Below are 26,001 nucleotides of genomic sequence, written 5' to 3' on the forward strand. Positions count from 1 at the left end.
ATGCTCTGCCTGACACCTGCCAGGGAAGGGGCTTCCTTGGAACCTGGAGTATGCTGCTAGCTCAACAAGCCTTGCGTGGCAAAAGAAGGTGCGCCGAGGAGGCCGAGTCTAAGCCACTTCTCACATGATCCTGGTGCCTTGCTGGGTAGAGAGGGCTTTCCACCCAGCTCTGAAAAGCCTAGAGGGCAGAGAGGCCCTATAGTGAGTTGCAGATGTCATGCTGTATGGCCTTAGGAGAGCTTTTACTACATAGAGAATGCTGGCTTTTTTGGTAGCTTCCACAAAGCTTTTAAAGGCAAAAGCCACATTTGGGGTGGGGACCCAGACCCAACAAAAGCAAACCACATAGGGGAACTATCAGGGGTGAACAAAGTAAACGATCCAGGGGGATAATTGAGCATTCTTTGTAGTAACACTTTCATGGAGCCAAACAGCATGACATATCTGCATATTCTCTGGAACAGAGCTTTCCTGGATCTAAACAACAGTATGCAACTGCAGTTCAAAGAATTGCTTAGTTTACCTCTGACTTTCCGGAACAGGGTAGAAAGGCCCCACAGCCTTGATGGGCACCAGGATGGCAGTGAGGACGAGGAAATGCTGTGTATACCCAGTATCCTTATTTCATATATATGTACATACGTATACATACATGTGTTTATTATTGGGAGAAAACTTCTAGACTAAGAGACCATGCGGAGAGGCTCACTCACCTCACCCAGGCGGCATAGCCACAGCCTGCACAGCAAAATCCACAGGGCCTGAAATCTGAACTCTTGACAGTTAATAACATCTATTTTTTTTTTTTTTGGTCGGTTGTGGGACTTGAACTCTGGGCCTGCGTGCTGAAGAGCCTGAGCTCTTCAGCTCAAGATTACCACCCTACCCCTTGGGCCACAGCGCCACTTCCGGTTTTCTGGTGGTTATCTGGAGATAACTGAGTCTCATGGTCTTTTGTGCCTGGGCTGGCTTTTAACCTGAATCCTCAGATCTCAGCCTCCTGAGTAGGTAGGATTATAGGCTAACAATGTCTAGATCTTGTTCTTTTTTTTTTTTTTTTTGCCAGTCCTGGGCTTGAGCTCAGGGCCTGAGCACTGTCCTTGGACTTTCTCAAGGCTAGAGCTCTACCACTTGAGCCTCAGCACCACTTCTGGCTTTTTTCTATGTATGTGGTACCGAGGAATTGAACCTGGGTCTTCATGCCTGCTAGGCAAGCATTTTAACCACTAGGCCAAACTCCCGGCCCCTAGATCTTGTTCTTAAGTGCTCCTCAGTGACCAAATAAAGCCGCCCTTCTTCACCCTTCCAGTCTCCTTTAAGGCATACCCAGCCTGGCTCTACACCCTCCAATAGATCCTTAATCATACAAACAGAAAAATGGTGCTAATCATTTCCTTCTTTGGTGAGATAAACAGCCTCATTAACCTACTCTTCCATACAAGGCAAGGGCTCCCCTGGAAGCCAGGGCAAGGCACAATGGCTGAACTCTGGAACCAGGAAGCCTTACCACATTTAACTCCTGACCTCAGCTGTCCAGGAAGCTGGCTAGGGTGGACTGACTGACTAGGCCAAAGTATGGATATGCCAGCAATGCCCTGTCTAACCCTCTGCTTTTTATTTAAGGCCAGATCACACAGAGTAATGGATGATTGGTCAGGACAAAGCAGCTTTGAAAGAAGGCATCTTTCCAGGGTCCATATTAGGAGAACCCACAGAGGGTCTAGCATTACGCATTACCCTGACTAGGGCAGAATGTGGTAAAAGTACAGGAGTACAGGACATTGAAAATCGTTTTGAAAGCAGGAGGCTGGGTGAATCCCAGTACTGAATGGCTATACCTAACACTGGTACGACTGGACTGGCAATTTATAGTCAGAAAGCCACACTGTCACCTGAGTCAGTACACATTCATTATTCAGATAGAAAAGTTTAGAGAATTTCTAATAAGTTAATAGTTATCAAACTTTCATGAATTAGGCCTGCTGTTTTTTTTTTTCAGTCCTGTAGTAAAATTTGACACTGATTTTATATCATACGTTATTTCCCCATACCAAACACCTCAGATTACAATTGGCACACACCTTACAATGTCAGAGAGCTCAGGAACTGGGACCTAGAATTGATCTGTGCACACACAGATGCATGCTCCTGGACCAAGTAAGCAGAGCACAAACCACAGGTCACTCAGTTCAGGTAAACTCAGGTAGAAGAAAACCAGAAACAGTTAATTACTATTTTATGTAATTACTATAGTCAGCTTCCAAATAAGACCACATTATAAAATGGTACAAACTTCTACTTGTTTAGGGCCTATCCTTTACTTTGTTTTGAGGCAGAGTCCAAGCAGCTTAGGCTGGCCTCAAACTGGCAGTCCTGGCTTGGACTCTTGCATGCTGGGATTACAATTATGCACCCCACCAACCCCAGCTAAGGCCAAACATTTTTTTAAGCACATGCTTTATTCAAATTTTAGAAACAATGATCATTTTCAGAAAAAGTTACCCTTATCCCTGGACATAATACTCATAATTAGCTTTCAAAACAAATTCAAAGTATGGGTTGGACTTGAGGCTTCCAAGCTGATCTGCTTGCAGCAGGTCCTTCACCTCTGGCAAGTACTCACTGAGCTGAATGCCTGCAAAGAGAGTCAGTTATGTAAATCCCACAAGGAAGTGCAAGTGTCAGATGAGCACACGGGTCACCACGGATCTCAAGGCTCTTCCACCACACTCAGCACAGCACCCTCCCAAGGCCATCCAAACCCACCATTCCAGGGAGGTCTTTGGTAGATTGGAGACACTGTCCTCTATCCTACTGCTTTAGATGTACTTCAACGTAGACCTCAGAAGCTAATAATAATCATTTGAAAACAGGGATTTTGAGTACTTGTTCTCTATTTGGGAAGTAATTTTGTAGAAACTATCATGAGATCTCATCACAAAGAGCAGGCTGGGCTGGGGTTATATGTATGTACGGTCACATCTTGTGAACATCTCTCATTTACATGTTTCTATTGGCTTTGACATTTATATCTTATTTTTTGTAAAATCAAAAGATTGTAGTCTCATTTTGTTTTATAATGTACTAAAACTCAGTTATCCTTAAATATTAATGCCTGATACTTAGACACAATTCAGTTCTATGGCACTTTTACTGGAAATGTAGGTTTTAAAAAGTCTAATTTGGCTTCAAAAGCTTTCCAGTAATATAGCAGTTCAGATGAAGAGTAGCTTTTAGCAAACACATATCCATAAATGAACATATCCATAAATGATGAATAGCTATATCTCTATTTTTAGCCCTTTTTGTATTTCCTTTTGCTACATCCCTGCTTTAAAATTTGACAATGAGAAGCTTTCACTGAACTTCCTGTTATTTCCAATAAATTGCCAAAAAAAAAAAGAAAAAAAAGCTGGAAGTCTTGGAGCTATGGTTCATGTGGCAGAGCACTATCCTTGAGCAAAATAGGTTTAGGGATAGTGCCTAGGCCCCTGGAGTAAGCCCAAGCACGGGGAGGGGGGGGAAGGGCAAGGGGAGGGAGAGAAAGGAATGCTAATTCTAGATTTTCAGCATGACAGGTAGTGTTTGTACCTACTTCGTGGCTGTGCTACCTGGAGAGATGGATGACAAATGGGGACACATGACTTCATTTTGACACAAGCTGCTCCAAGTACAGAGGCAAAGGATTTCTTTATTGTAAACAAATGTGTAAATGTGCACATGTTACTGCTTCATTTTGAACTTCTAAAACAGGGCAATTAATTCCAAAAAGCAACAAACTACTTACCATCTTTTAAAAGTTTCTCTAAGATTTTCACAAATACGCTGTCTTTAGACACTTCGATGGGATCGTCTTTACCATCTGAACTGGACCAGCTAGAAAGCAATCACCACAAAAATCACTGGCGTAGCTGACAGAAACAATTTTTATTTATGGTTTTCTCTCATGGCTACTGAAATGAAGGATGCTAACATCAGATACAAGTCTTATACACTGGCCACTGGCCACATTCACCAACACCGTCAAATATCCAATAAAACTACTAGAGCCCTCCTTCCTGCCCTCCTTCCCTTCCTTCCAGTCTCTCCTCCCCCCCCCCCCCCCCTTTTTTTTGCCAGTCCTGGGCTTGAGCTCAGGGTGTGAGCACTGTCCTTGGACTTTCTCAAGGACAGAGCTCTACCACTTGAGCCTCAGCACCACTTCCGGCTTTTTTCTATGTATGTGGTACCAAGGAATTGAACCCGGGTCTTCGTGCATGCTAGGCAAGCACTTTAACCACTAGGCCAAACTCCCGGCCTCCTTTTTTCTTTTAATGTGCTAGTATTGGAGCTTCACTGAACTCAGGACCTGTGCTCTTGCTTTGTCTAAATTGGCACTCTACCATGTGAGCCACTTCTCTACTTCTGGCTTTTTGTGGTTAGCTGGAGATAAAAGTCTCATGATGCCTGTAATCCTAGCTATTCAGGAGGCTGAGATCTGAGGATCAAGGTTCAAAGCCAGACCAGGCACAAAAGGACCTGAGACTCTTATCTACAATTAACCTCCAGAAAATGGGAAGTGGAGCATGGCTCAGGGTAGGGTGGTAGCCTTGAGCTGAAGAGCACAGGGACAGTGCCCAGACCCAGGGAGAGTGCAGTAGCTTTGAGCTGAGGAGCTCGAGAACAGTGCCCAGACCCCAGAGTTCAAGCCCCATGACCCACCAAAAAAAAAAAAAAAAAAAAAAAAATCTCATGACCTTTCCCCAGGCTGGCTTTCAACTGCAGTCATCAGACCACAGCCTTCTAAAGCTAGAATCACAACTTTCTGAAGAAAGTGCTGTGACAGGTTTCCTAACAATGGTTTCAGTGTTCCCCAAACTCTGTCTTCCTGGAGGGTCTGCTGCTGGAGGACAGAAGGAGCACCTTTCTTCCCTTACAGAACAGAGCTGTCAGGAACTCTCAACAACCACCTCAGCTGCCTAGGAGTATCCAGCCCAGAATTCTCCACTAGGAGACCAGGCTTCTCCACCTCCCTGGGAAGGGAGCTGTGTAGGAGGCATCTCAGCACACAGGCTCAAGTCCATCTCTGCCCTGCCTAAGGGAGCCTGAGCTTTTTTTTTTTTTCTTCTTTTGCTACTACTGGGCTTGAGCACTGTCCTTGGGCTTTCTCAAGGCTAGAGCTCTACCACTCAAGCCACAGTACCATTTCAGCTTTTTCTATGTATATGGTACCAAGGAATCAAACCCAGATCTTGGTGCATGCTAGGTAAGCACTCTACCACTAGGCCAAACTCCCAGCCCCCTAAGATGGCCTGAGCTTTAACCCTCCTGGAATGGAACTATTCCTCTGTGGAAAGGAGATGGATATGAGAATAACAAACTCACACTGAAACTACTTTGTATTTAAAACACAAATTGTAGCTTTTGAATCTTATCTGGCATGATGGGCCCAACTTCTGTAAAATTAAGGAATATGCACATTTCTGTGCAGAGGGTCAAAATGTTATCATCAGAAACAGTGATTTATGAGTCATAGTTCAAAAAGAAAAGGTAATAAAAGCAAGCAAACGAACAAAAACTCCTGTTATTTATCAGCCTGGTGTGGTGGTAGTCATGCCTGAAACCTCAGCACTTAGGTGGAAGAGTACTTTCCCAACATGTAATCTCCACAAAAAGGAAACATAGGGCTGGGAGTTTGGCCTAGTGGTAGAGTGCTTGCCTAGCATGCACAAAGACCCGGGTTCAATTCCTCGGTACCACATACATTGAAAAAAGCCAGAAGTGGTGCTGAGGCTCAAGTGCTCAAGTGCTGAGCTCTAGCCTTGAGGAAGCCCAACGCAGTGCTCAGGCTCTGAGCCTAAGCCCAGGACTGGAGGGGGGGGGCAGGGGGAGGGAAAGAAAGAAACAGTACCCTCCCAAAGTATGGTCCTATATCTTAAAATTTTAAAATGCAGACCAGTTCACAGCTACAACATTCATGTCAGAAAACAAGGCTGTATGACCATTGTCACATGACATCACAGCTGACCTTGAGATCAGCCACCCACACCACATCTGAGGTCCCATCAAGAAAACTCACTTATCTCTCTGCAGAGCCCGGCAAAGGATTTCCAGTTTCAAATCATTTATATTCACATCTTCCTCCTTCACCGCAAAATTAAACACCCTGACTTTAAACAAGAAATACACGCTAGCAGATTATGTGCATGTATGAAAATACAACAATGAAACCTGTTGAAATTGCTCTAGGAAGGGGGAAGACAGATTGAGAAGGGAGACTGATTGGAATAAAATCAAAATTTTAATTATATCACTTCATAACCCTGCATAAGCACTATTACCTTGCTTTAATTCATAAATTAAAACTGTCTCAGGAACTTGAGAGGTCAAGATTTTTTTTTTTTTTTTTTGGTGGGTCATGGGCTTTATCTAGTGATTAATTGGAGATAAGAGTCTCACGTTCTTTAGTGCCCAGGCTGGCTTTGAATGGTGATCCTCAGATCTCAGCCTCTTGAATAGCGAGGATTACTGGCGTGAATCACTGCGCCCAGCTAGTAAAGACTTTTAAAAAGGCTTGCACAGTTAACACAATTTTTAAAAACTCTAGCCAATGACATCTACTTGCATAGCCGGACAACTATAAGCCCACAGAACATGCGCTATGGTATCTGAAAGGTGGTGATAGCTTGCCTCAGGGTGCTACAGAAACCACAAGCTGCTGCTTTCCATGTGTGAGGATTATCAGGATTCTGAGCCTCCTGCAACTTTTCTGAAGAGCTATCTACCTTCTAAGACCCAGTGGACAGCTAGCACTTGATTTGTCAGGAAATGTTATCACTGAATGTATGGGTTCAGTGCCCAAGACATCAGGCCTCCTTTACTTGCCTCATCAATGTACTCCAGCAAGTCCAAAGCTTTCTTGAAATCATATTCATTAGCTCTTCTGTTTTCTTCACATATGTACAGCTGTCACAAGTTTATGAAAGGTAATTAATAATTACAGAACTAGACAAATTTATGAAGGAAAGAACGAATCATTATGACTCTGTCTAAGACATAACGATATATCTGTGTAACCAAAAACAATGTCACATTTGGGAAGTACACTCTATCTGTACCTTACAATAATTTTTTTTTTTTTTTTTTTTTTTTTTTTTTTGCCAGTCCTGGGCTTGAGCTCAGGGCCTGAGCACTGTCCTTGGACTTTCTCAAGGCTAGAGCTCTACCACTTGAGCCTCAGCACCACTTCCGGCTTTTTTTTTCTATATATGTGGTACCAAGGAATCGAACCCGGGTCTTCATGCATGCTAGGCAAGCACTTTAACCACTAGGCCAAACTCCCGGCCCCTTACAATAAACTTTCTAAAAGTATGTCTTGGGAAGACACTTATGTCCTATACTAGTTATACTACATTTTTGTTACCAGGATGAGTGCCTTAGAGGCTAGATGGAAGGGTCTGGGTAGATGCATTCTGATAATACCTCAACTAGCTTCCAACCTGTCTTTCTGGGAGCAAGTTCTCAGGAGAGTGGGGGCAGGGAAAGGATTCCCCTTAGGAGCTATGCCACATGGCCCAGCAGGTACTGGCTGGTTCCGGGTATGGGAAGCAGGGTGGAAAGACACCTACATTAATGAGCTGTGGTGCAGTCAACACAGGCATCGCACTGAGACTCAGCTGCTTCTCTGAGAGCAACTGCTCGGGCAGGGTTTCCTGGTGCAGCAGGAAGCGCTCCTGCTCAGCCATTGCTGGTATTCAAAGACAGAAATAGAATGAGGATACTTCCATTTTTGCTGCCACAAAACAAACAAATGATAACAGAAAGCACTCTAAAGGTAGTCCTATCTCTATTCAATGACTGAAATGATTAAATGATTTATTAGCTTTTTTCTTTACTGTGGATTATATTAACAACATAGTTAGAGTTATTTGTTTTAGATGTATGTATATGCTGTATGCCCTGAATAGTTGGTTTTGCCAGTCCCAGGCTTGAGCTCAGGACCTGAGCACTGTCCTTCGACTTTCTCAGGGCTAGAGCTCTACCACTTGAGCCACAGCGTCATTTCCAGCTTTTTCTATGTATGTGGTACAGAGGAATTGAACCTGGGTCTTTATGCATGCTAGGCAAGCACTCTACCACTAGGTCAAACTCCCAGTCTGAATAGCTAGTTTTAACATCTTGTGATAACCAGCTATTCACTACAGTTATGAAATGATTTCTGTCATTCTAACCATACTGTTCAGTTATTACTCTGTAAAGTAGCAATTCAACAACACCTCTCCTCTTAAGTATCACTGTGGGTTCATGGATTTTTCTTTTGTGGGCCTAGAAAATGTAACCCTTTGCCAACATTCTTGCCAACATTTAAATTATTCCATCACGTGGGCTCTTGGGTTCTACTTTTTTGTCTCAAATGCCCTTAGGTCATTTTTTCAAAGCCCTCAATCTCTTTTATAGGGAAATGGTTAGAGATCAAAATTCAGAAGTCATGTCCCTTTTAGTATAAAGAGTCAAAATGAACATTAAAAACACCTCCCCCGACCCCCGGGTTCTAATTACTTATAATTCAAATACGTTAACACATGGTTTTCTTTTTCTATTTGTATCTTCCTTCTTGACTCTGAGAAATATAACCATTTTTAGCTGGGCACAGTGGCTCATGCCTTTAATCCTAGATACTCAGGAGGCTGAGATCTGAGGATCCTGGTTCAAAGCCACCCTAGGCACAAAAGGACCTGAGATTCTTATCTTTAATTAGCCTCTAGAAAATGGGAAGTGGGGCTTGGCTCAAAGGTAGGGTGGTAGCCTTGAGCTGAAGCGCTCAGGGACAGTGCCCAGGCCTAGTTCAAGCCCCATGACCCTCAAAAATAGATAAATAAAAATAAAACCATTTTTTATTTCAGGATTACTGTACCATCACAATTATCTCTAACAAGGCCCGATGTAAGACCAGGATTCATCTGCAACTATTTTCACTTTGGAATACATACTACACTCATCATCTACTAACGATTATTTAAATATCCATACTTTTCTCTTTCAAAGAAAAAATTCCAAGTATCCTGATTGTGTGATTATGTGTGGATGCTGAGAAAAACCACTCTGATTTTTTTGTTGTTGTTGTTGGTTATGGGACTTGAATTCGGCCTGGGCGCTGTCCCTGAGCTCTTCAGCAGCTCAAGGCTCCCACCCTACCCCTTGAGCCACAGTGCCTCTTCTGGTTATTTGGTAGTTAATTGGGGATAAGAGTTTCACTGATTGTTGTACCCAGGCTGGTTTTGAACTGTGATTCTCAGATCTCAACCTCCTGAGTAGCTAGGATTACAGGTGTGAGCCACCATGCTCGGTTTACCATTAGAATGGTTTTCATGTCTCCTCACTCAATTTCTTTTTTTTACCTTCAATTTTCTCTTGTAATGTATCCTCTGATAAGTCTGAAGCTAGTGCAGCCAATTTACTCAAGCCAAGTAGGGTCTTTTTCTTTGCAAAGTAACGAGTTTCCATATTTGCCAAGCCCAGAAGTGTTGCATGAGCCTGCAGCAAAGAAAACATGAAAACCATACTGAACTGGTCCTGGACACCAACTTAGCCTTGACATAAGGCGCAGTACATTCTAACTTGCCTTCTACTAAGTGGAATCAATGAGACTCAAACCCCAAACCAGATCAGCTAGCATGGAACACAACTTCAGTCTGATACACAGTATAGGGAAAGGCCTGTGCCCTGTTGTATAGGACATGTCTCCCCAATACCCTACCAAGAGTACCTTAGTTTTCAGTTTTTAGTAATCCTTTAAAATACTTTTTATCACAAGAGCAGTCATTGTAATGGAACACCAATCACTTTAACATAAACATCAAATACATGTTTGTACTTTATTATAATAGTAGCCAAAGGCCTACAATTACTTATTTTAGAAGTAATGAAAATATCATCATCACAAATAAAGAATTCTCTATTTAAATTTTGTGAGAGGACAGTAGGAATACTATATATATATACTATATATATATATATATTTTAGCCATCTATATAAGGGTCTTAACCTATCTATCACCTCAAGGATTTTTCTAGGGGGGCCAGTTCTGGGGCTTGAACTCAGGACCTGGTGACAGTAGACCTTGAGCCTCTCTATGCTAAAGGCTAGCACTCTATCACTTTGAGCCACAGCACCACTTCCAGTTTTTTCAGTGTATGTAGCACCAAGGAATCAAACCCAGGGCTTTGTGCATGCCAGACAAGCATTCTACAAGGCTATGCTCCTGGCCCTCAAGGATTTTTTTTTTTTTTTTTTTTTAAAGTCCAGTCCTAGGGCTGGACTCAGGGCCTGGGCACTGTCCTTGAACTTTTTTTGGGCTCAAGGCTGGTGCTCTACCACTTGAGTGACAGCTCTAGTCTGGCTTTTTGGTGGTTTATTGGATATAGACTTTTCTGTCTAGATTGGCTTCAAACCTCAATCCTCAGATCTCAGCCTCCTGCACAGGTAGGATGACAGGCGTGAGCCAAGGGCCCCCAGCTCAAATACCACATCCCCTTCCTAGCTCACCGCTCCTCAGCCAGGAAAACCCAAAAGATGGATTGTAGGGCTTGCTCTGTGGTTTGGGGGAGAATTTGGGATAAATCCCCCCAGTTCAGCCCCAAAGAAATATACACCGTGGGGCTTGAGCTCAGGGCCTGAGCACTGTCCTTGGGCTTTCTCAAGGCTGTCGCTCTATTACTTGTGCCACAGCACCACTTCCAGCTTTTTTCTATGTGTGTGGTACCGAGGAATCGAACCCAGGTCTTTGTGTATGTTAGGCAAGCACTCAACCACTAGGCCAAACTCCGGGCCCTCTCAAAGATTTTTTTTTTTGCCAGTCCTGGGCTTGAGCTCAGGGCCTGAGCACTGTCCTTGGACTTTCTCAAGGCTAGAGCTCTACCACTTGAGCCTCAGTACCACTTCCGGCTTTTTTTTTTCTATGTATGTGGTACCGAGGAATCGAACCCGGGTCTTCATGCATGCTAGGCAAACACTTTAACCACTAGGCCAAACTCCGGGCCCTCTCAAAGATTTTTAAGTGGTGAGAATATTTGAAAATTTGTCCCCCGAGCAAGTCTGAAATATGTGATACACTATTAATAACTAGTTATTACTTGTACAATGTATCTCTTCTTCCTCCTGGTTAATAACTAGTTATCACTTGTACAATGTACCTCTTCTTCCTCCTGGTTAATAACTAGTTATCACTTGTACAATGTACCTCTTCTTCCTCCTGGTTAATAACTAGTTATCACTTGTACAATGTACCTCTTCTTCCTCCTGGTTAATAACTAGTTATCACTTGTACAATGTACCTCTTCTTCCTCCTGGTTAATAACTAGTTATCACTTGTACAATGTACCTCTTCTTCCTCCTGGTTAATAACTAGTTATCACTTGTACAATGTACCTCTTCTTCCTCCTGGTTAATTCAAGCCCTTACACCTACTTCTTTCCATGTCCTTCATCCCAACTCCTAGAACTTTTCCACTCTGTTTCCAAGCAACTATTTGAGATCCCACATACTAGTTAGCTCAGATTGGAGTTGTTTTGAACCTAGCTTGATTTACTTAGCACTGATCTTCTATGTTCAGCCATGTTGCTGTAAATGACAGAAGTTTCTGCTTTAGACAGGCTGAATATTATCTCTTTGTGTATGTATTGTATGTATAATATACAGTAGATACACATACTATGTGAATGGATATAAAGATACTTAAGTCACTTATTGAAGGATACTTAGATGGATTCCTTAGCTTTGACATTGTGAATAGTGCTCCAAGGATATGAGTGTAGCTGTCACTTTTGACAGACCGATTTAAAAATATTTGCATACATAGAAGTAAAATCTTACTTCTGATGCTGTAGGTTTATTTCTAGTTTCCTGAGAGTCTCCAGTATTCCCCAATGTCTGTATTAAATATGTTTATCAACAATATTCAAAGGTCCCCTTGTTATAACCCTATCGAGTAACCTACTGCCATCTACATGACTGCTGAGATAATGCCAGCTTAGGTCTTCTGTTCATTTTTAGTTGTTTCCTGCTAGTTAGCTGAGTTCCCTATATGGTTCAGAAATCAACATTTTATCACTTGTATGGCTGTAAATCTTAACTAAAAACCAAAGTAATTAAAAATATCTAAACAGGGCCGGGAGTTTGGCCTAGTGGTAGAGTGCTTGCCTAGCATGCATGAAGACCCAGGTATGATTCCTCGGCACCACATACATAGAAAAAAAAAGCTGGAAGTGGTGCTGAGGCTCAAGTGGTAGAGCTCTAGCCTTGAGAAAGTCCAAGGACAGTGCTCAGGCCCTGAGCCCAAGCCCAGGACTGGCAAAAAAAAAAAAAAAAAAAAAAAATCTAAATAAACTGCATATATCTGCTTCACACAACTGAATCCTTCTTACCTTTTCCAGTTCTTGGCTATTAATTTCATGAAGCCAACTGAGATGTTCATGGGCTTGCAAAAAATTGGCCAACTGTCCATGCTGAGAAATGGGCTGAGATAATAATTTTCCTCGTTTTCCTTTCTCCAGATACCAGCGGAAGAGAAAGTCTGAAAAATTCTACAAAGAACATAGTGAAAAATTCATTAGCATTTAGTAATAGAATTTCTCTTTACTCTTCTTTTGGGAATAACGAAAGGCTGGCCCCATAGTCATGATCTCATCTCAGTCTCCTGAGAGCCAAGATTACAGGCATATCTAGCTAATGATAGATATTTACCATATCTAGCTAATGATAGGTATTTAAAAACTCTTTTTTCTTTTTATTTTTTTTTTGCCAGTCCTGGGCTTGAGCTCAGCGCATGAACCCTGTCCTTGGACTTTTCTCAAGGCTAGAGCTCTACCACTTGAGCCCCAGCATCACTTCTGGCTTTTTTCTATGTATGTGGTACTGAAGAATTGAACCCGGGTCTTCGTGCATGCTAGGCAAGCACTCTACCACTAGGCCAAACTCCCAGCCCTTAAAAACTCTTTTGACGTTCAAACTCTACTTTCCCAAGACCTCAAAATAGGTATCTTCTTGTAAACTTGTATTTTCCTATTTGGTTATAAGAATACACACAGTTACATGTTAGTCTACAATGACAATGACAGTCACAGCTCTAATCATCTCACTTGACAGCTCAGCAAGGGCCTTGCTCAAGACTGCTGGTGTCATGGGGAGAGTGTAATGTGCACTGGCCAATATGGGAGCCATTGGCCACATGCAGCTGTTCATAACAATTCATTTCCTTAGGCATACTTGCTACATTATGCTCCTTGTGTTTAGGGGTCTCCACCTGGATGTTATACAAACAAGTTTTCTCAGTTACAGAGTTCTAATGGACAGCACAGAACTATACCCCAGGTGAGAGGTATCCAGGGACAGTGCTGTGCAGACAACTGCATGGGTGGGTTCATGTGATACTAGAACCCAGGGCACCCCAATGCCAACCAGTGTGGCTTTTTCAACAGGACATGTGCTGAGTTTTGGAGTGCTAGAGAGGCCAAGTAAAGGGGAAGCTGGTCTGTAGCCTTAGAGAACTGGTCTAAAGCAGAGATCCAGCTATGAAAATGGTTGCTTCTCTGTAAGAACTGGGAAAAATGAACTGGATATGGGAAAAGCTGAGCCCCAGCCTGGCCACTTTGGTTCCATATGTCAGTTGTCTGACAAATAAATTGTGCCCCCGCCCCTAAAGCCCCAGTGACATTCTGGAAAGGGCAGAGCCTTTCCACAGTGGTCTGTGGCCCACATGTTGTTACCTGATCAGCAAACTGAGTCATGTAACGCTGGAGTCTGGCCTGGTTGTCTGTCTGCTCACACATCTGAACAAGAATATCAAAATCACAGTACTTCTCTGCCAGAGAAGCAGCCCATGGATACTGGCCTAGTGTGACTGCAGAAACAAGAGCAGAAGGGTACAGTAAAAATATTACTTGAACTAAGAACAGTCATAGTTCCATGGTTTGGACCAACCTGTTAAAGATGCAAATGTAGCCCACTGCTCTCTTGATCTCCCAGTGCACCTCTTCCTTCTTGTCCTAGCAGAGCATGCCCTAGCCCAATGGCCACATTGTGCTTTTGTACACATGCCACTTATTTTTTAATCAACTGTAGAATCATACACAATATTTGTGCCTGGTGAGTACTGAAAAGAAGACTGGCTATATGAACAGAGAAAGCTGCATGCACTTTCTTCACTTTTTGCTTTGTAGTAGTAACAGCTGGATTAATGCTATCACACCGACTGCTATGTATTAGCCTTCCAGCTCCTTCTTCCACTCCTTTCACTCCCAGAAAACAACAAAGCCCCTGCTGACTACCATGTACTCACGCAAAGGGGAGAGCAGATCTGATCTTTTCTGTAGGTACTCTACTTCTAGATTGCTGTATCTTTCTTGGTTGCTGGGTTTGTCTAGAGATTTCAGCTGTGAAACATAACCATCCAAGAAGCAATCAATCAATGCTACCAGCTGCTCTGTCACGATGTTTCGGAGATTGCTATCTGCCTGAGGGTAGACCGTTTTCAGGATGATCCCATGCTGGCGCACAATTGCTGTTCGAATGCCTGCAGGACCACTTGTGGCTGTAAAGCAATTTGGTAAGTAAGGGCTCAGTGATGGCCAGGGAAGAGAGCAACTGCCTAACAATTGTGTTGCTTTGCTTCTCTGGAAAAACAAATAAGTATTCAGTTATTATTGCTTAGGCATGACTGAACTCTTGTCTTCTCTGTGCCGATTCCATCAACACAGGCCAGGATTTGCTCTTTTGTTGTTTTGTTTTGGTTCATCATGGGGTACTATCCCTGAGCTCTTCTGCTCAAGTTTAGTGCCCTACCACTTGGAGCCATGGTGCCACTTCTGGTTTTTAGGTGGTTAATTGGAAATAAGAGTCTTATGGACTCTCCTGCCCAGGCTGACTTTGACCCTCACCATCCTGGCCTCCTGAGCAGCTAAGATTACAGGTGTGAGCCACTGCTGAAACTAAGCCACAGTTTCTAAGTTTGTTTAAGTTATGCTACTTTCTTTGTGGTAATAACATAAAATACAACTTGTTCCTCAGGGGCCAGACATTGATTCTATGAACAATTGCTTACACTAAAACAGCAGATGTAAGTAAATTATAGGGAAGTCTATATATCACAGAAAATAAAGCACTTTTGGCAAAAATTGTTCATTTTGGAGAGGGTATTCAAGTTTTCTTCTCAATTACACACCTGGGAGAAACAGCCTCCAAACATGAGTATCTGTTAATATGTTAGTATCTAGCTGGGCATGCCTATAATCCTAGCTACTCAGGAGGCTGAGATCTGAGGACTGCGGTTCAAAGCCAGCCCGGAAGTGGCACTGTGGCTCAAAGTAGTAGAGGTCCAAAGTCCAAGCCCTACGACCCAACAAAAAAGAAAACAAAAATTGGTGTCTTACCTGTCCATGGAACATATTCAGGCTCTTTCCCTACTGGCTCCTCTCGCCTGTACATGGAACTTCTATTCTGACGATAATGAGTAGCAGCCTGCAGCATATCCTAGAAAAGTCAAATGGTACTGTCACACATGGAAGCAATGATTATTGTGTTTCTGATGATTCTAAAACATCAGAGGCTACTGGAAAGAAAAATATCGAGGCTACAGCACAGTGGCACAGCACATGTACAAGGCCGTAACTTCAACCTCCAGCACTATAAAAATACAAAAATACATGATATTTTTTTGGGGGGAGGGGGAAAGGGGATTCTGCTTGGAAACCAAGTATCATAAAGTCTAATATGTGAAATTAAGTACTTTAGTTCATAACTAGCAAGTTTTGAGTTACAAAAATAGAAGCCAAGCTATGGTCTTAGCTACTCAGGATGCTGAGGCAGGAGAATTGTTTTTGCCTAGGGATTCTATCTCACTAAGAGAGGGGAAGAAAGGGGGAGGGAAGAAGGGAGAAGAGAGAAAAAGGAGAACAGTTACATAAACAATAATACCTTTTCACTGATATAAAATATATCTTGAAATAAAATGTTTATCTCATCAAACAGAAACTCAGTGTTACAGAAACTTAAGAATATATACAAGACAAATAGTCAAAGCCTTTGTTAGCTGACAGAATGAATGCTATTCCTCTAACTTTTTGGAGTGCGCTGTACAGCACCTGCTCTGTGGAGAAGGGAGAAGGAAGCTACATTCTTGTCCCTCCCTACTAGGGTGTGGCGCTGCCCCAGGCATGCGGTACCTTGAGGATGGTATTGACAGAGATTGCCACCTCTGCCCACTCGACCGAGTCCAGGGGCGCATCCCTCAGGACCTGTTCTTCGTGCTCCAGCAGACACTCGCAGACAGTGTCTACTTGGGACACCTGAGGGAAGACAGAATCACTCTTACTATCAAACCATGGGGATGACCTTGTTAAGCTACATCCTCGGACCATTAGACAGTTACTGGTAAAAATAAACATAACAACAACAAAACCAGAACCTTCTAGTTTATATGTTTGGATGCCCAAATAAATGAAGTCGCACAAATGGTCAAAATATGGATTGTTATCAAATAGATTTTTACATTTAAATTCTACATAACTGGAATAGTAATATGTTATATTTACTAGTACTCAATAAAACAGTTATAACTGATTGTCACATTAAATTTAAGACCTTAAACTAATACCCTAATTAGGATTAAAATAATGACCCAAACTAATAACCTGCTAACTTTCTCTTGAGTAATTTCTCTCTTTTAGACACCACAGAAGCATTTGCCAAATAGCAATATATAAGAAAACAATGAACTAAATATGTGACACCTAAATCTATCTTTTGGTCATGAAAACATGGATGGCCGGGGATATAGCTTTAGTGGTAGAGTATTTGTCTACTACCTTTAAGAAAGACTCGGGGGCCAGGAGTTTGGCTTAGTGGCAGAGTGGCTTGCCTCGCATGCACAAAGACCTGGGTTCGATTCCTCAGAACCACATACATAGAAAAAGCCAGGAGTGGTGCTGTGGCTCAAGTGTAGAGCTCTAGCCTTGAGAAAAGTCTAACAACAGTGCTCAGGCCATGAGCTCAAGCCCAGGACTGGCAAAAAACAAAAAAAATAATGAAAATATACACCAAAGTATACACATTTATGAGGTGAACAAAAAGCCTCAACTGAGTTGCAGCATACTAAAAATCTAAGAAAAGGAGTTGTGTTGGCATAGCACCTGATATGGCAGGGAACAATCAAAACAAGCAGACATAGAGACCTACACAGAGACCTTGGCAGTGAGAGGTTCCTCACATGTACAGGAAATTCCACAGAGTTGAGGAAAGAGCTGGCTCTGGGTGTAAATCAGATACTGCCACCAAGGGAGCAGGGATCATTCTCCATAAAGAACACAAGCCCCTATGTGAAGATTGTGCTTAGACTTGCAGACTCAGCCTGAAAAACTGTTGCTCAACCCTTGGACCACTTCTCTAATGAAGTGAGTCAGGTCTGCCCTGCCACTTTACCTTACCAGGACATGAGGCATCCTACAATGGCAAGAACTATGTTCTTATGACAACTGCCACCATGGCTACTTTTTACTATTTCTCCCTCTGAAGTTTAGAACAGACTTTTCCCCCTCTGAAACTAAACCTGATTTTGAAAGTGCTGGCATCTGAGAATAGTTCAGTGAAGGGGATGTTCACAAAGCTATGTCAAGATTGAGGGTCTACTCTAGGGAGAGAATGTTAACCCAAGGAAGATAAGGGAACTCAACAGTCACTGAAACACAGAGGAGTAGTGCACAGAAGCTGCCTCTGATTGATAGAGGCACAGCCAACATGTGAGGGAAGAAGCTGGAGAGCAGCTACTCTACCCTCTGCCCAAAAGCTGGGAAGTCAAGGAACTAGGAGTACATTGAGTAAGGCCAGGCTTCTCAGGCAAAGTCAAGGAGTAAGGGAGAACCAGAATAAACGGGACTGCTTAACCGACTATGAGAGTCCTACTTACAGGGCAGGTAATCAAAAGTGTGACATTTATCCAAGAGAGAGAGAGAGAGACAGACAGACAGAGTCGAATTTAAAAATCTCACCTTGTACTGGTGATTTATAGTCCTAACTACTCAGGAGGCTGAGATCTAGGGTTATGGTTCAAGGCCAGCCAGGCAGAAAAGCCCTCGACACTTTTATGTCCAATTAACCAGCAGAAAAGCAGGACAATAGGCATAGCTCAAGTAGTAAAGTGCCAGGTGTGAACAAGAAAGTCAAGTTAGAATGCAAGGTCCTAAGTTCAAGCCTCTGTACTAGCACCCCTCGTCCCCCCCCCCAAAAAATCTCAACAAGATATTCTAAGATTTACTCTTTTCACTCGCTGCTACGCCTATGCATGCACAGGAAGGCATGAATGAGAATTCATCTGACCTCTCGAAAGAAAACATCTGCTGGAGTCAGGCTGGACGGGACCTCACAATCCCTCTTGTTCAAGGCAATCAGGATGGCTGTGTTCACGAGGTCTGGCAGACGTGAGTGGTGGTTCTTGAGCGCAATGGCGGCTGACAGCTTTTCTGCATGCTCACAGAGCAGTAGTCGGGTTGCCATTAGTGTCCCTCTGACTGGTGAAGTACCCAGACGCTCGAATAAGCCAACCTTGCAAAAAGACAAGCACATGTTCTCAGAAAGCATGGGCAATTAGGTACAGACTGGCACGGCCAGGTGCCCCCAGGGAGGAGGCTTCCCAGGTGCTGCCCTTCCGGCTGCTCCCACACACGGGTGTGCACATGCTTGCACACAGTGTAAACATCACCTCAGGTTCTACCCATGCCTGTTGGCTTCTCCTATGATATTACTGGAATTGCTGTCCATGGTTATCAAAACGATCAAATTGCTCTTTTGCATCTGTACTGATAAACCCTCCTGGACTGCAGACCTTTTAGAACTAACAACCAGCACCTTCGTCTTCAAGAGCTATTTCCAGAACACAGACTGTGGCAGAGGGGTCTTCAGTCCTTTGTATCTCCTCAATGATAATATCCACTTTTGATAGGTTACTAAGGTCTAGTTTTTCTTTTCTTTTTTTTTTTTGCCAGTCCTGGGCTTGAGCTCAGGGCCTGAGCACTGTCCTTGGACTTTCTCAAGGCTAGAGCTCTACCACTTGAGCCTCAGCACCACTTCTGGCTTTTTTCTATGTATGTGGTACCAAGGAATCGAACCCGGGTCTTCATGCATGCTAGGCAAGCACTTTAACCACTAGGCCAAACTCCCGGCCTAGGTCTAGTTTTTCTAAATGTCTAATTTGATAAAACACTGCCAATACTCAGACATAAATGACGAATAATTTTCCAAACAGAAATATAGAATTCCTTTTATTAGTGAGTAACCTGATTTCACTGCTTCTGTAGATTCTACCATATTATACTTTTAAAAGTATAATATGTAAGTGCCAGAACTGGACTTGAACTCGGGATCTCACACTCTTGTTTTTATTCAAGGCTGGCCTACCATTTGAGCCATACCTCCACTTATGGCTTTTTGCTGGCTAAATGGAAAGTCTCAGGGACTTTTCTGCCCCAAACGCCTTCAAACCTCAATCCTCAGATCCCAGCCTATTCAATAGCTTTACAACAAGATTATAAACATGAACCACCAATGACAGCTCCAGAGTCCTTTTCATTAAACACAAAAGGGGCAAAGCATGCATACTGTTCTAAACCTGGCTTCATTTGACTTTCTTATTTTTTCCACAGTATTTGAATAATCAATGCTTTTAATAGTTCTGAAGTATTTTACTGAATTGATCTATTTTAATTCATTCAACTTGTTCATCTGATGATTTTTCAAATAAGTTACACAATCTCTCTGACTTTATTTGGAGTCACTTTCTGGTCTCAAGTCTTCTGGAGCACAGTTCTATGTGGCCCCAACTCAGGAGGGAAGATAGCAGTTCCATATAAAATACCACCTTGGCCACACAGAGAAGACAGTTAAGCTAATCCCACCTTTGCTTCCTCCAGTGTGCTCTGAAGCAGTCACATCCCTTTCTGAACCCTTCAGGATATTCATGCATCCTCACTGAAAATGAACAGGCTTGAGAGAAAGAAGAGCTCCAACTATAGAAGCATTTCCATAGACAAAGCACCTAGCCTTGTAGATTCCCCATAATTAATGTGAAATCTATCAGTGATACAGCCACAAGGATGAGAGAAAATAGGAATAGAAAGACACTGCCAGAATCAAGACTGGATGAAGCCAGAGGCTGCCAGCAGCAGAGACTGTGAGCATCTACATCAGAGGAACTAGCCCAGAGATGCAAGGCTCATGACGTCAATGGCTGTGGCCTCTGAAAACAGTGTGTCTGCACATGGCATGTGCTTCCCACCCACACCACACTCTCTGTGTCTGTATGTGGTACACAGTCCCCTTCTACCTGACACCACACCCTCCGTGTCTGTATGTATAGAACACGGTCCTCTTCTACCTGACACCACACCCTCCATGTCTGTATGTATAGAACACAGTCCTCTTCTACCTGACACCACATCCTCCGTGTCTGTATGTATAGAACACAGTCCTCTTCTACCTGACACCACACCCTCCATGTCTGTATGTATAGAACACAGTCCTCTTCTACCTGACACCACACCCTCCATGTCTGTATGTATAGAACACAGTCCCCTCTACCTGACACCACACCCTCCATGTCTGTATGTATAGAACACAGTCCTCTTCTACCTGACACCACACCCTCCATGTCTGTATGTATACAACACAGTCCTCTTCTACCTGACACCACATCCTCCATGTCTGTATGTATAGAACACAGTCCCCTTCTACCTGACACCACACCCTCCATGTCTGTATGTATAGAACACAGTCCTCTTCTACCTGACACCACACCCTCCATGTCTGTATGTATAGAACACAGTCCTCTTCTACCTGACACCACACCCTCCGTGTCTGTATGTATAGAACACAGTCCCCTTCTACCTGACACCACACCCTCCATGTCTGTATGTATAGAACACAGTCCCCTTCTACCTGACACCACACCCTCCATGTCTGTATGTATAGAACACAGTCCCCTCTACCTGACACCACACCCTCCGTGTCTGTATGTATAGAACACAGTCCTCTTCTACCTGACACCACACCCTCCATGTCTGTATGTATAGAACACAGTCCCCTTCTACCTGACACCACACCCTCCATGTCTGTATGTATAGAACACAGTCCCCTCTACCTGACACCACATCCTCCATGTCTGTATGTATAGAACACAGTCCCCTTCTACCTGACACCACACCCTCCATGTCTGTATGTATAGAACACAGTCCCCTCCTACCTGACACCACACCCTCCATGTCTGTATGTATAGAACACAGTCCCCTCTACCTGACACCACACCCTCCATGTCTGTATGTATAGAACACAGTCCCCTTCTACCTGACACCACACCCTCCATGTCTGTATGTATAGAACACAGTCCCCTCTACCTGACACCACACCCTCCATGTCTGTATGTATAGAACACAGTCCTCTTCTACCTGACACCACATCCTCCATGTCTGTATGTATAGAACACAGTCCCCTTCTACCTGACACCACACCCTCCATGTCTGTATGTATAGAACACAGTCCCCTTCTACCTGACACCACACCCTCCATGTCTGTATGTATAGAACACAGTCCCCTCCTACCTGACACCACACCCTCCATGTCTGTATGTATAGAACACAGTCCCCTTCTACCTGACACCACACCCTCCATGTCTGTATGTATAGAACACAGTCCCCTTCTACCTGACACCACACCCTCCATGTCTGTATGTATAGAACACAGTCCCCTTCTACCTGACACCACACCCTCCATGTCTGTATGTATAGAACACAGTCCCCTTCTACCTGACACCACACCCTCCATGTCTGTATGTATAGAACACAGTCCCCTTCTACCTGACACCACACCCTCCATGTCTGGATGTATAGAACACAGTCCCCTTCTACCTGACACCACACCCTCCATGTCTGTATGTATAGAACACAGTCCCCTTCTACCTGACACCACACCCTCCATGTCTGGATGTATAGAACACAGTCCCCTTCTACCTGACACCACACCCTCCATGTCTGTATGTATAGAACACAGTCCCCTTCTACCTGACACCACACCCTCCATGTCTGTATGTATAGAACACAGTCCTCTTCTACCTGACACCACACCCTCCATGTCTGTATGTATAGAACACAGTCCTCTTCTACCTGACACCACACCCTCCATGTCTGTATGTATAGAACACAGTCCCCTTCTACCTGACACCACACCCTCCATGTCTGTATGTATAGAACACAGTCCCCTTCTACCTGACACCACACCCTCCATGTCTGGATGTATAGAACACAGTCCCCTTCTACCTGACACCACACCCTCCATGTCTGGATGTATAGAACACAGTCCCCTTCTACCTGACACCACACCCTCCATGTCTGTATGTATAGAACACAGTCCCCTTCTACCTGACACCACACCCTCCGTGTCTGTATGTATAGAACACAGTCCCCTTCTACCTGACACCACACCCTCCATGTCTGTATGTATAGAACACAGTCCCCTTCTACCTGACACCACACCCTCCATGTCTGTATGTATAGAACACAGTCCCCTTCTACCTGACACCACACCCTCCGTGTCTGTATGTATAGAACACAGTCCCCTCCAACCTAACACCACACCCTCCATGTCTGTATGTATAGAACACAGTCCCCTCCAACCTGACACCACACCCTCCATGTCTGTATGTACAGACACAGTCCCCTTCTACCTGACACCACACCCTCCATGTCTGTATGTATAGAACACAGTCCCCTTCTACCTGACACCACACCCTCCATGTCTGTATGTATAGAACACAGTCCCCTTCTACCTGACACCACACCCTCCATGTCTGTATGTATAGAACACAGTCCCCTTCTACCTGACACCACACCCTCCGTGTCTGTATGTATAGAACACAGTCCCCTCCAACCTAACACCACACCCTCCATGTCTGTATGTATAGAACACAGTCCCCTCCAACCTAACACCACACCCTCCATGTCTGTATGTATAGAACACAGTCCCCTCCTACCTGACACCACACCCTCCATGTCTGTATGTATAGAACACAGTCCCCTTCTACCTGACACCACACCCTCCATGTCTGTATGTATAGAACACAGTCCCCTTCTACCTGACACCACACCCTCCGTGTCTGTATGTATAGAACACAGTCCCCTCCTACCTGACACCACACCCTCCATGTCTGTATGTATAGAACACAGTCCCCTTCTACCTGACACCACACCCTCCATGTCTGTATGTATAGAACACAGTCCCCTCCTACCTGACACCACACCCTCCATGTCTGTATGTATAGAACACAGTCCTCTTCTACCTAACACCACACCCTCCATGTCTGTATGTATAGAACACAGTCCCCTTCTACCTGACACCACACCCTCCATGTCTGTATGTATAGAACACAGTCCCCTTCTACCTGACACCACACCCTCCATGTCTGTATGTATAGAACACAGTCCTCTTCTACCTGACACCACACCCTCCATGTCTGTATGTATAGAACACAGTCCTCTTCTACCTAACACCACACCCTCCATGTCTGTATGTATAGAACACAGTCCTCTTCTACCTAACACCACACCCTCCATGTCTGTATGTATAGAACACAGTCCCCTTCTACCTGACACCACACCCTCCGTGTCTGTATGTATAGAACACAGTCCCCTCCTACCTGACACCACACCCTCCATGTCTGTATGTATAGAACACAGTCCCCTTCTACCTGACACCACACCCTCCATGTCTGTATGTATAGAACACAGTCCCCTCCTACCTGACACCACACCCTCCATGTCTGTATGTATAGAACACAGTCCCCTCTACCTGACACCACACCCTCCATGTCTGTATGTATAGAACACAGTCCTCTTCTACCTGACACCACACCCTCCATGTCTGTATGTATAGAACACAGTCCTCTTCTACCTGACACCACACCCTCCATGTCTGTATGTATAGAACACAGTCCTCTTCTACCTGACACCACACCCTCCATGTCTGTATGTATAGAACACAGTCCCCTTCTACCTGACACCACACCCTCCATGTCTGTATGTATAGAACACAGTCCCCTTCTACCTAACACCACACCCTCCGTGTCTGGATGTATAGAACACAGTCCTCTTCTACCTCACACCACACCCTCCGTCTCTGTATGTATAGAACACAGTCCTCTTCTACCTGACACCACACCCTCCATGTCTGTATGTATAGAACACAGTCCTCTTCTACCTGACACCACACCCTCCATGTCTGTATGTATAGAACACAGTCCCCTTCTACAGTCCCCTCCTACCTGACACCACACCCTCCATGTCTGTATGTATAGAACACAGTCCCCTTCTACCTGACACCACACCCTCCATGTCTGTATGTATAGAACACAGTCCCCTTCTACAGTCCCCTCCTACCTGACACCACACCCTCCATGTCTGTATGTATAGAACACAGTCCCCTCCTACCTGACACCACACCCTCCATGTCTGTATGTATAGAACACAGTCCCCTTCTACCTGACACCACACCCTCCATGTCTGTATGTATAGAACACAGTCCCCTTCTACCTAACACCACACCCTCCGTGTCTGGATGTATAGAACACAGTCCTCTTCTACCTCACACCACACCCTCCGTCTCTGTATGTATAGAACACAGTCCTCTTCTACCTGACACCACACCCTCCATGTCTGTATGTATAGAACACAGTCCTCTTCTACCTGACACCACACCCTCCATGTCTGTATGTATAGAACACAGTCCCCTTCTACCTGACACCACACCCTCCATGTCTGTATGTATAGAACACAGTCCCCTTCTACCTGACACCACACCCTCCATGTCTGTATGTATAGAACACAGTCCCCTTCTACCTAACACCACACCCTCCGTGTCTGGATGTATAGAACACAGTCCTCTTCTACCTCACACCACACCCTCCGTCTCTGTATGTATAGAACACAGTCCTCTTCTACCTGACACCACACCCTCCATGTCTGTATGTATAGAACACAGTCCTCTTCTACCTGACACCACACCCTCCATGTCTGTATGTATAGAACACAGTCCCCTTCTACAGTCCCCTCCTACCTGACACCACACCCTCCATGTCTGTATGTATAGAACACAGTCCCCTTCTACAGTCCCCTCCTACCTGACACCACACCCTCCATGTCTGTATGTATAGAACACAGTCCTCTTCTACCTGACACCACACCCTCCATGTCTGTATGTATAGAACACAGTCCCCTTCTACAGTCCCCTCCTACCTGACACCACACCCTCCATGTCTGTATGTATAGAACACAGTCCTCTTCTACCTGACACCACACCCTCCATGTCTGTATGTATAGAACACAGTCCCCTTCTACCTGACACCACACCCTCCATGTCTGTATGTATAGAACACAGTCCCCTTCTACCTGACACCACACCCTCCGTGTCTGTATGTATAGAACACAGTCCCCTCCTACCTGACACCACACCCTCCATGTCTGTATGTATAGAACACAGTCCCCTTCTACCTGACACCACACCCTCCATGTCTGTATGTATAGAACACAGTCCCCTCCTACCTGACACCACACCCTCCATGTCTGTATGTATAGAACACAGTCCTCTTCTACCTAACACCACACCCTCCATGTCTGTATGTATAGAACACAGTCCCCTTCTACCTGACACCACACCCTCCATGTCTGTATGTATAGAACACAGTCCCCTTCTACCTGACACCACACCCTCCGTGTCTGTATGTATAGAACACAGTCCCCTCCAACCTAACACCACACCCTCCATGTCTGTATGTATAGAACACAGACCTCTTCTACCTAACACCACACCCTCCATGTCTGTATGTATAGAACACAGTCCTCTTCTACCTAACACCACACCCTCCATGTCTGTATGTATAGAACACAGTCCCCTTCTACCTGACACCACACCCTCCGTGTCTGTATGTATAGAAC

General features: G+C 44.2%; 1 protein-coding gene across 1 annotated transcript in view; it reads right to left on the minus strand.

Annotated features, from left to right (window-relative positions):
* Positions 1–2,258: 2,258 nt before the first annotated feature.
* Positions 2,259–26,001, minus strand: part of Nup133 (nucleoporin 133) — a 46,878-nt gene continuing 23,135 nt past the window's right edge. The window contains exons 15-26 of the mRNA XM_090318709.1: positions 18,347–18,571; positions 16,198–16,320; positions 15,406–15,505; positions 14,316–14,567; positions 13,744–13,877; positions 12,403–12,561; positions 9,378–9,513; positions 7,608–7,726; positions 6,865–6,945; positions 6,059–6,123; positions 3,788–3,876; positions 2,259–2,635 (exon numbers count right to left, since the gene is read on the minus strand). Coding sequence (XP_090174835.1) covers positions 2,505–2,635; positions 3,788–3,876; positions 6,059–6,123; positions 6,865–6,945; positions 7,608–7,726; positions 9,378–9,513; positions 12,403–12,561; positions 13,744–13,877; positions 14,316–14,567; positions 15,406–15,505; positions 16,198–16,320; positions 18,347–18,571 — 1,614 coding nt within the window. The 3' untranslated portion in view covers positions 2,259–2,504. The remainder of the gene's footprint in view (positions 2,636–3,787; positions 3,877–6,058; positions 6,124–6,864; positions 6,946–7,607; positions 7,727–9,377; positions 9,514–12,402; positions 12,562–13,743; positions 13,878–14,315; positions 14,568–15,405; positions 15,506–16,197; positions 16,321–18,346; positions 18,572–26,001) is intronic.

This window comes from Megascapheus bottae, chromosome 26 (assembly GCF_031878675.1).
Source record: "Megascapheus bottae isolate mThoBot1 chromosome 26, mThoBot2.hap1, whole genome shotgun sequence".
Lineage (NCBI taxonomy): Eukaryota > Metazoa > Chordata > Mammalia > Rodentia > Geomyidae > Megascapheus > Megascapheus bottae.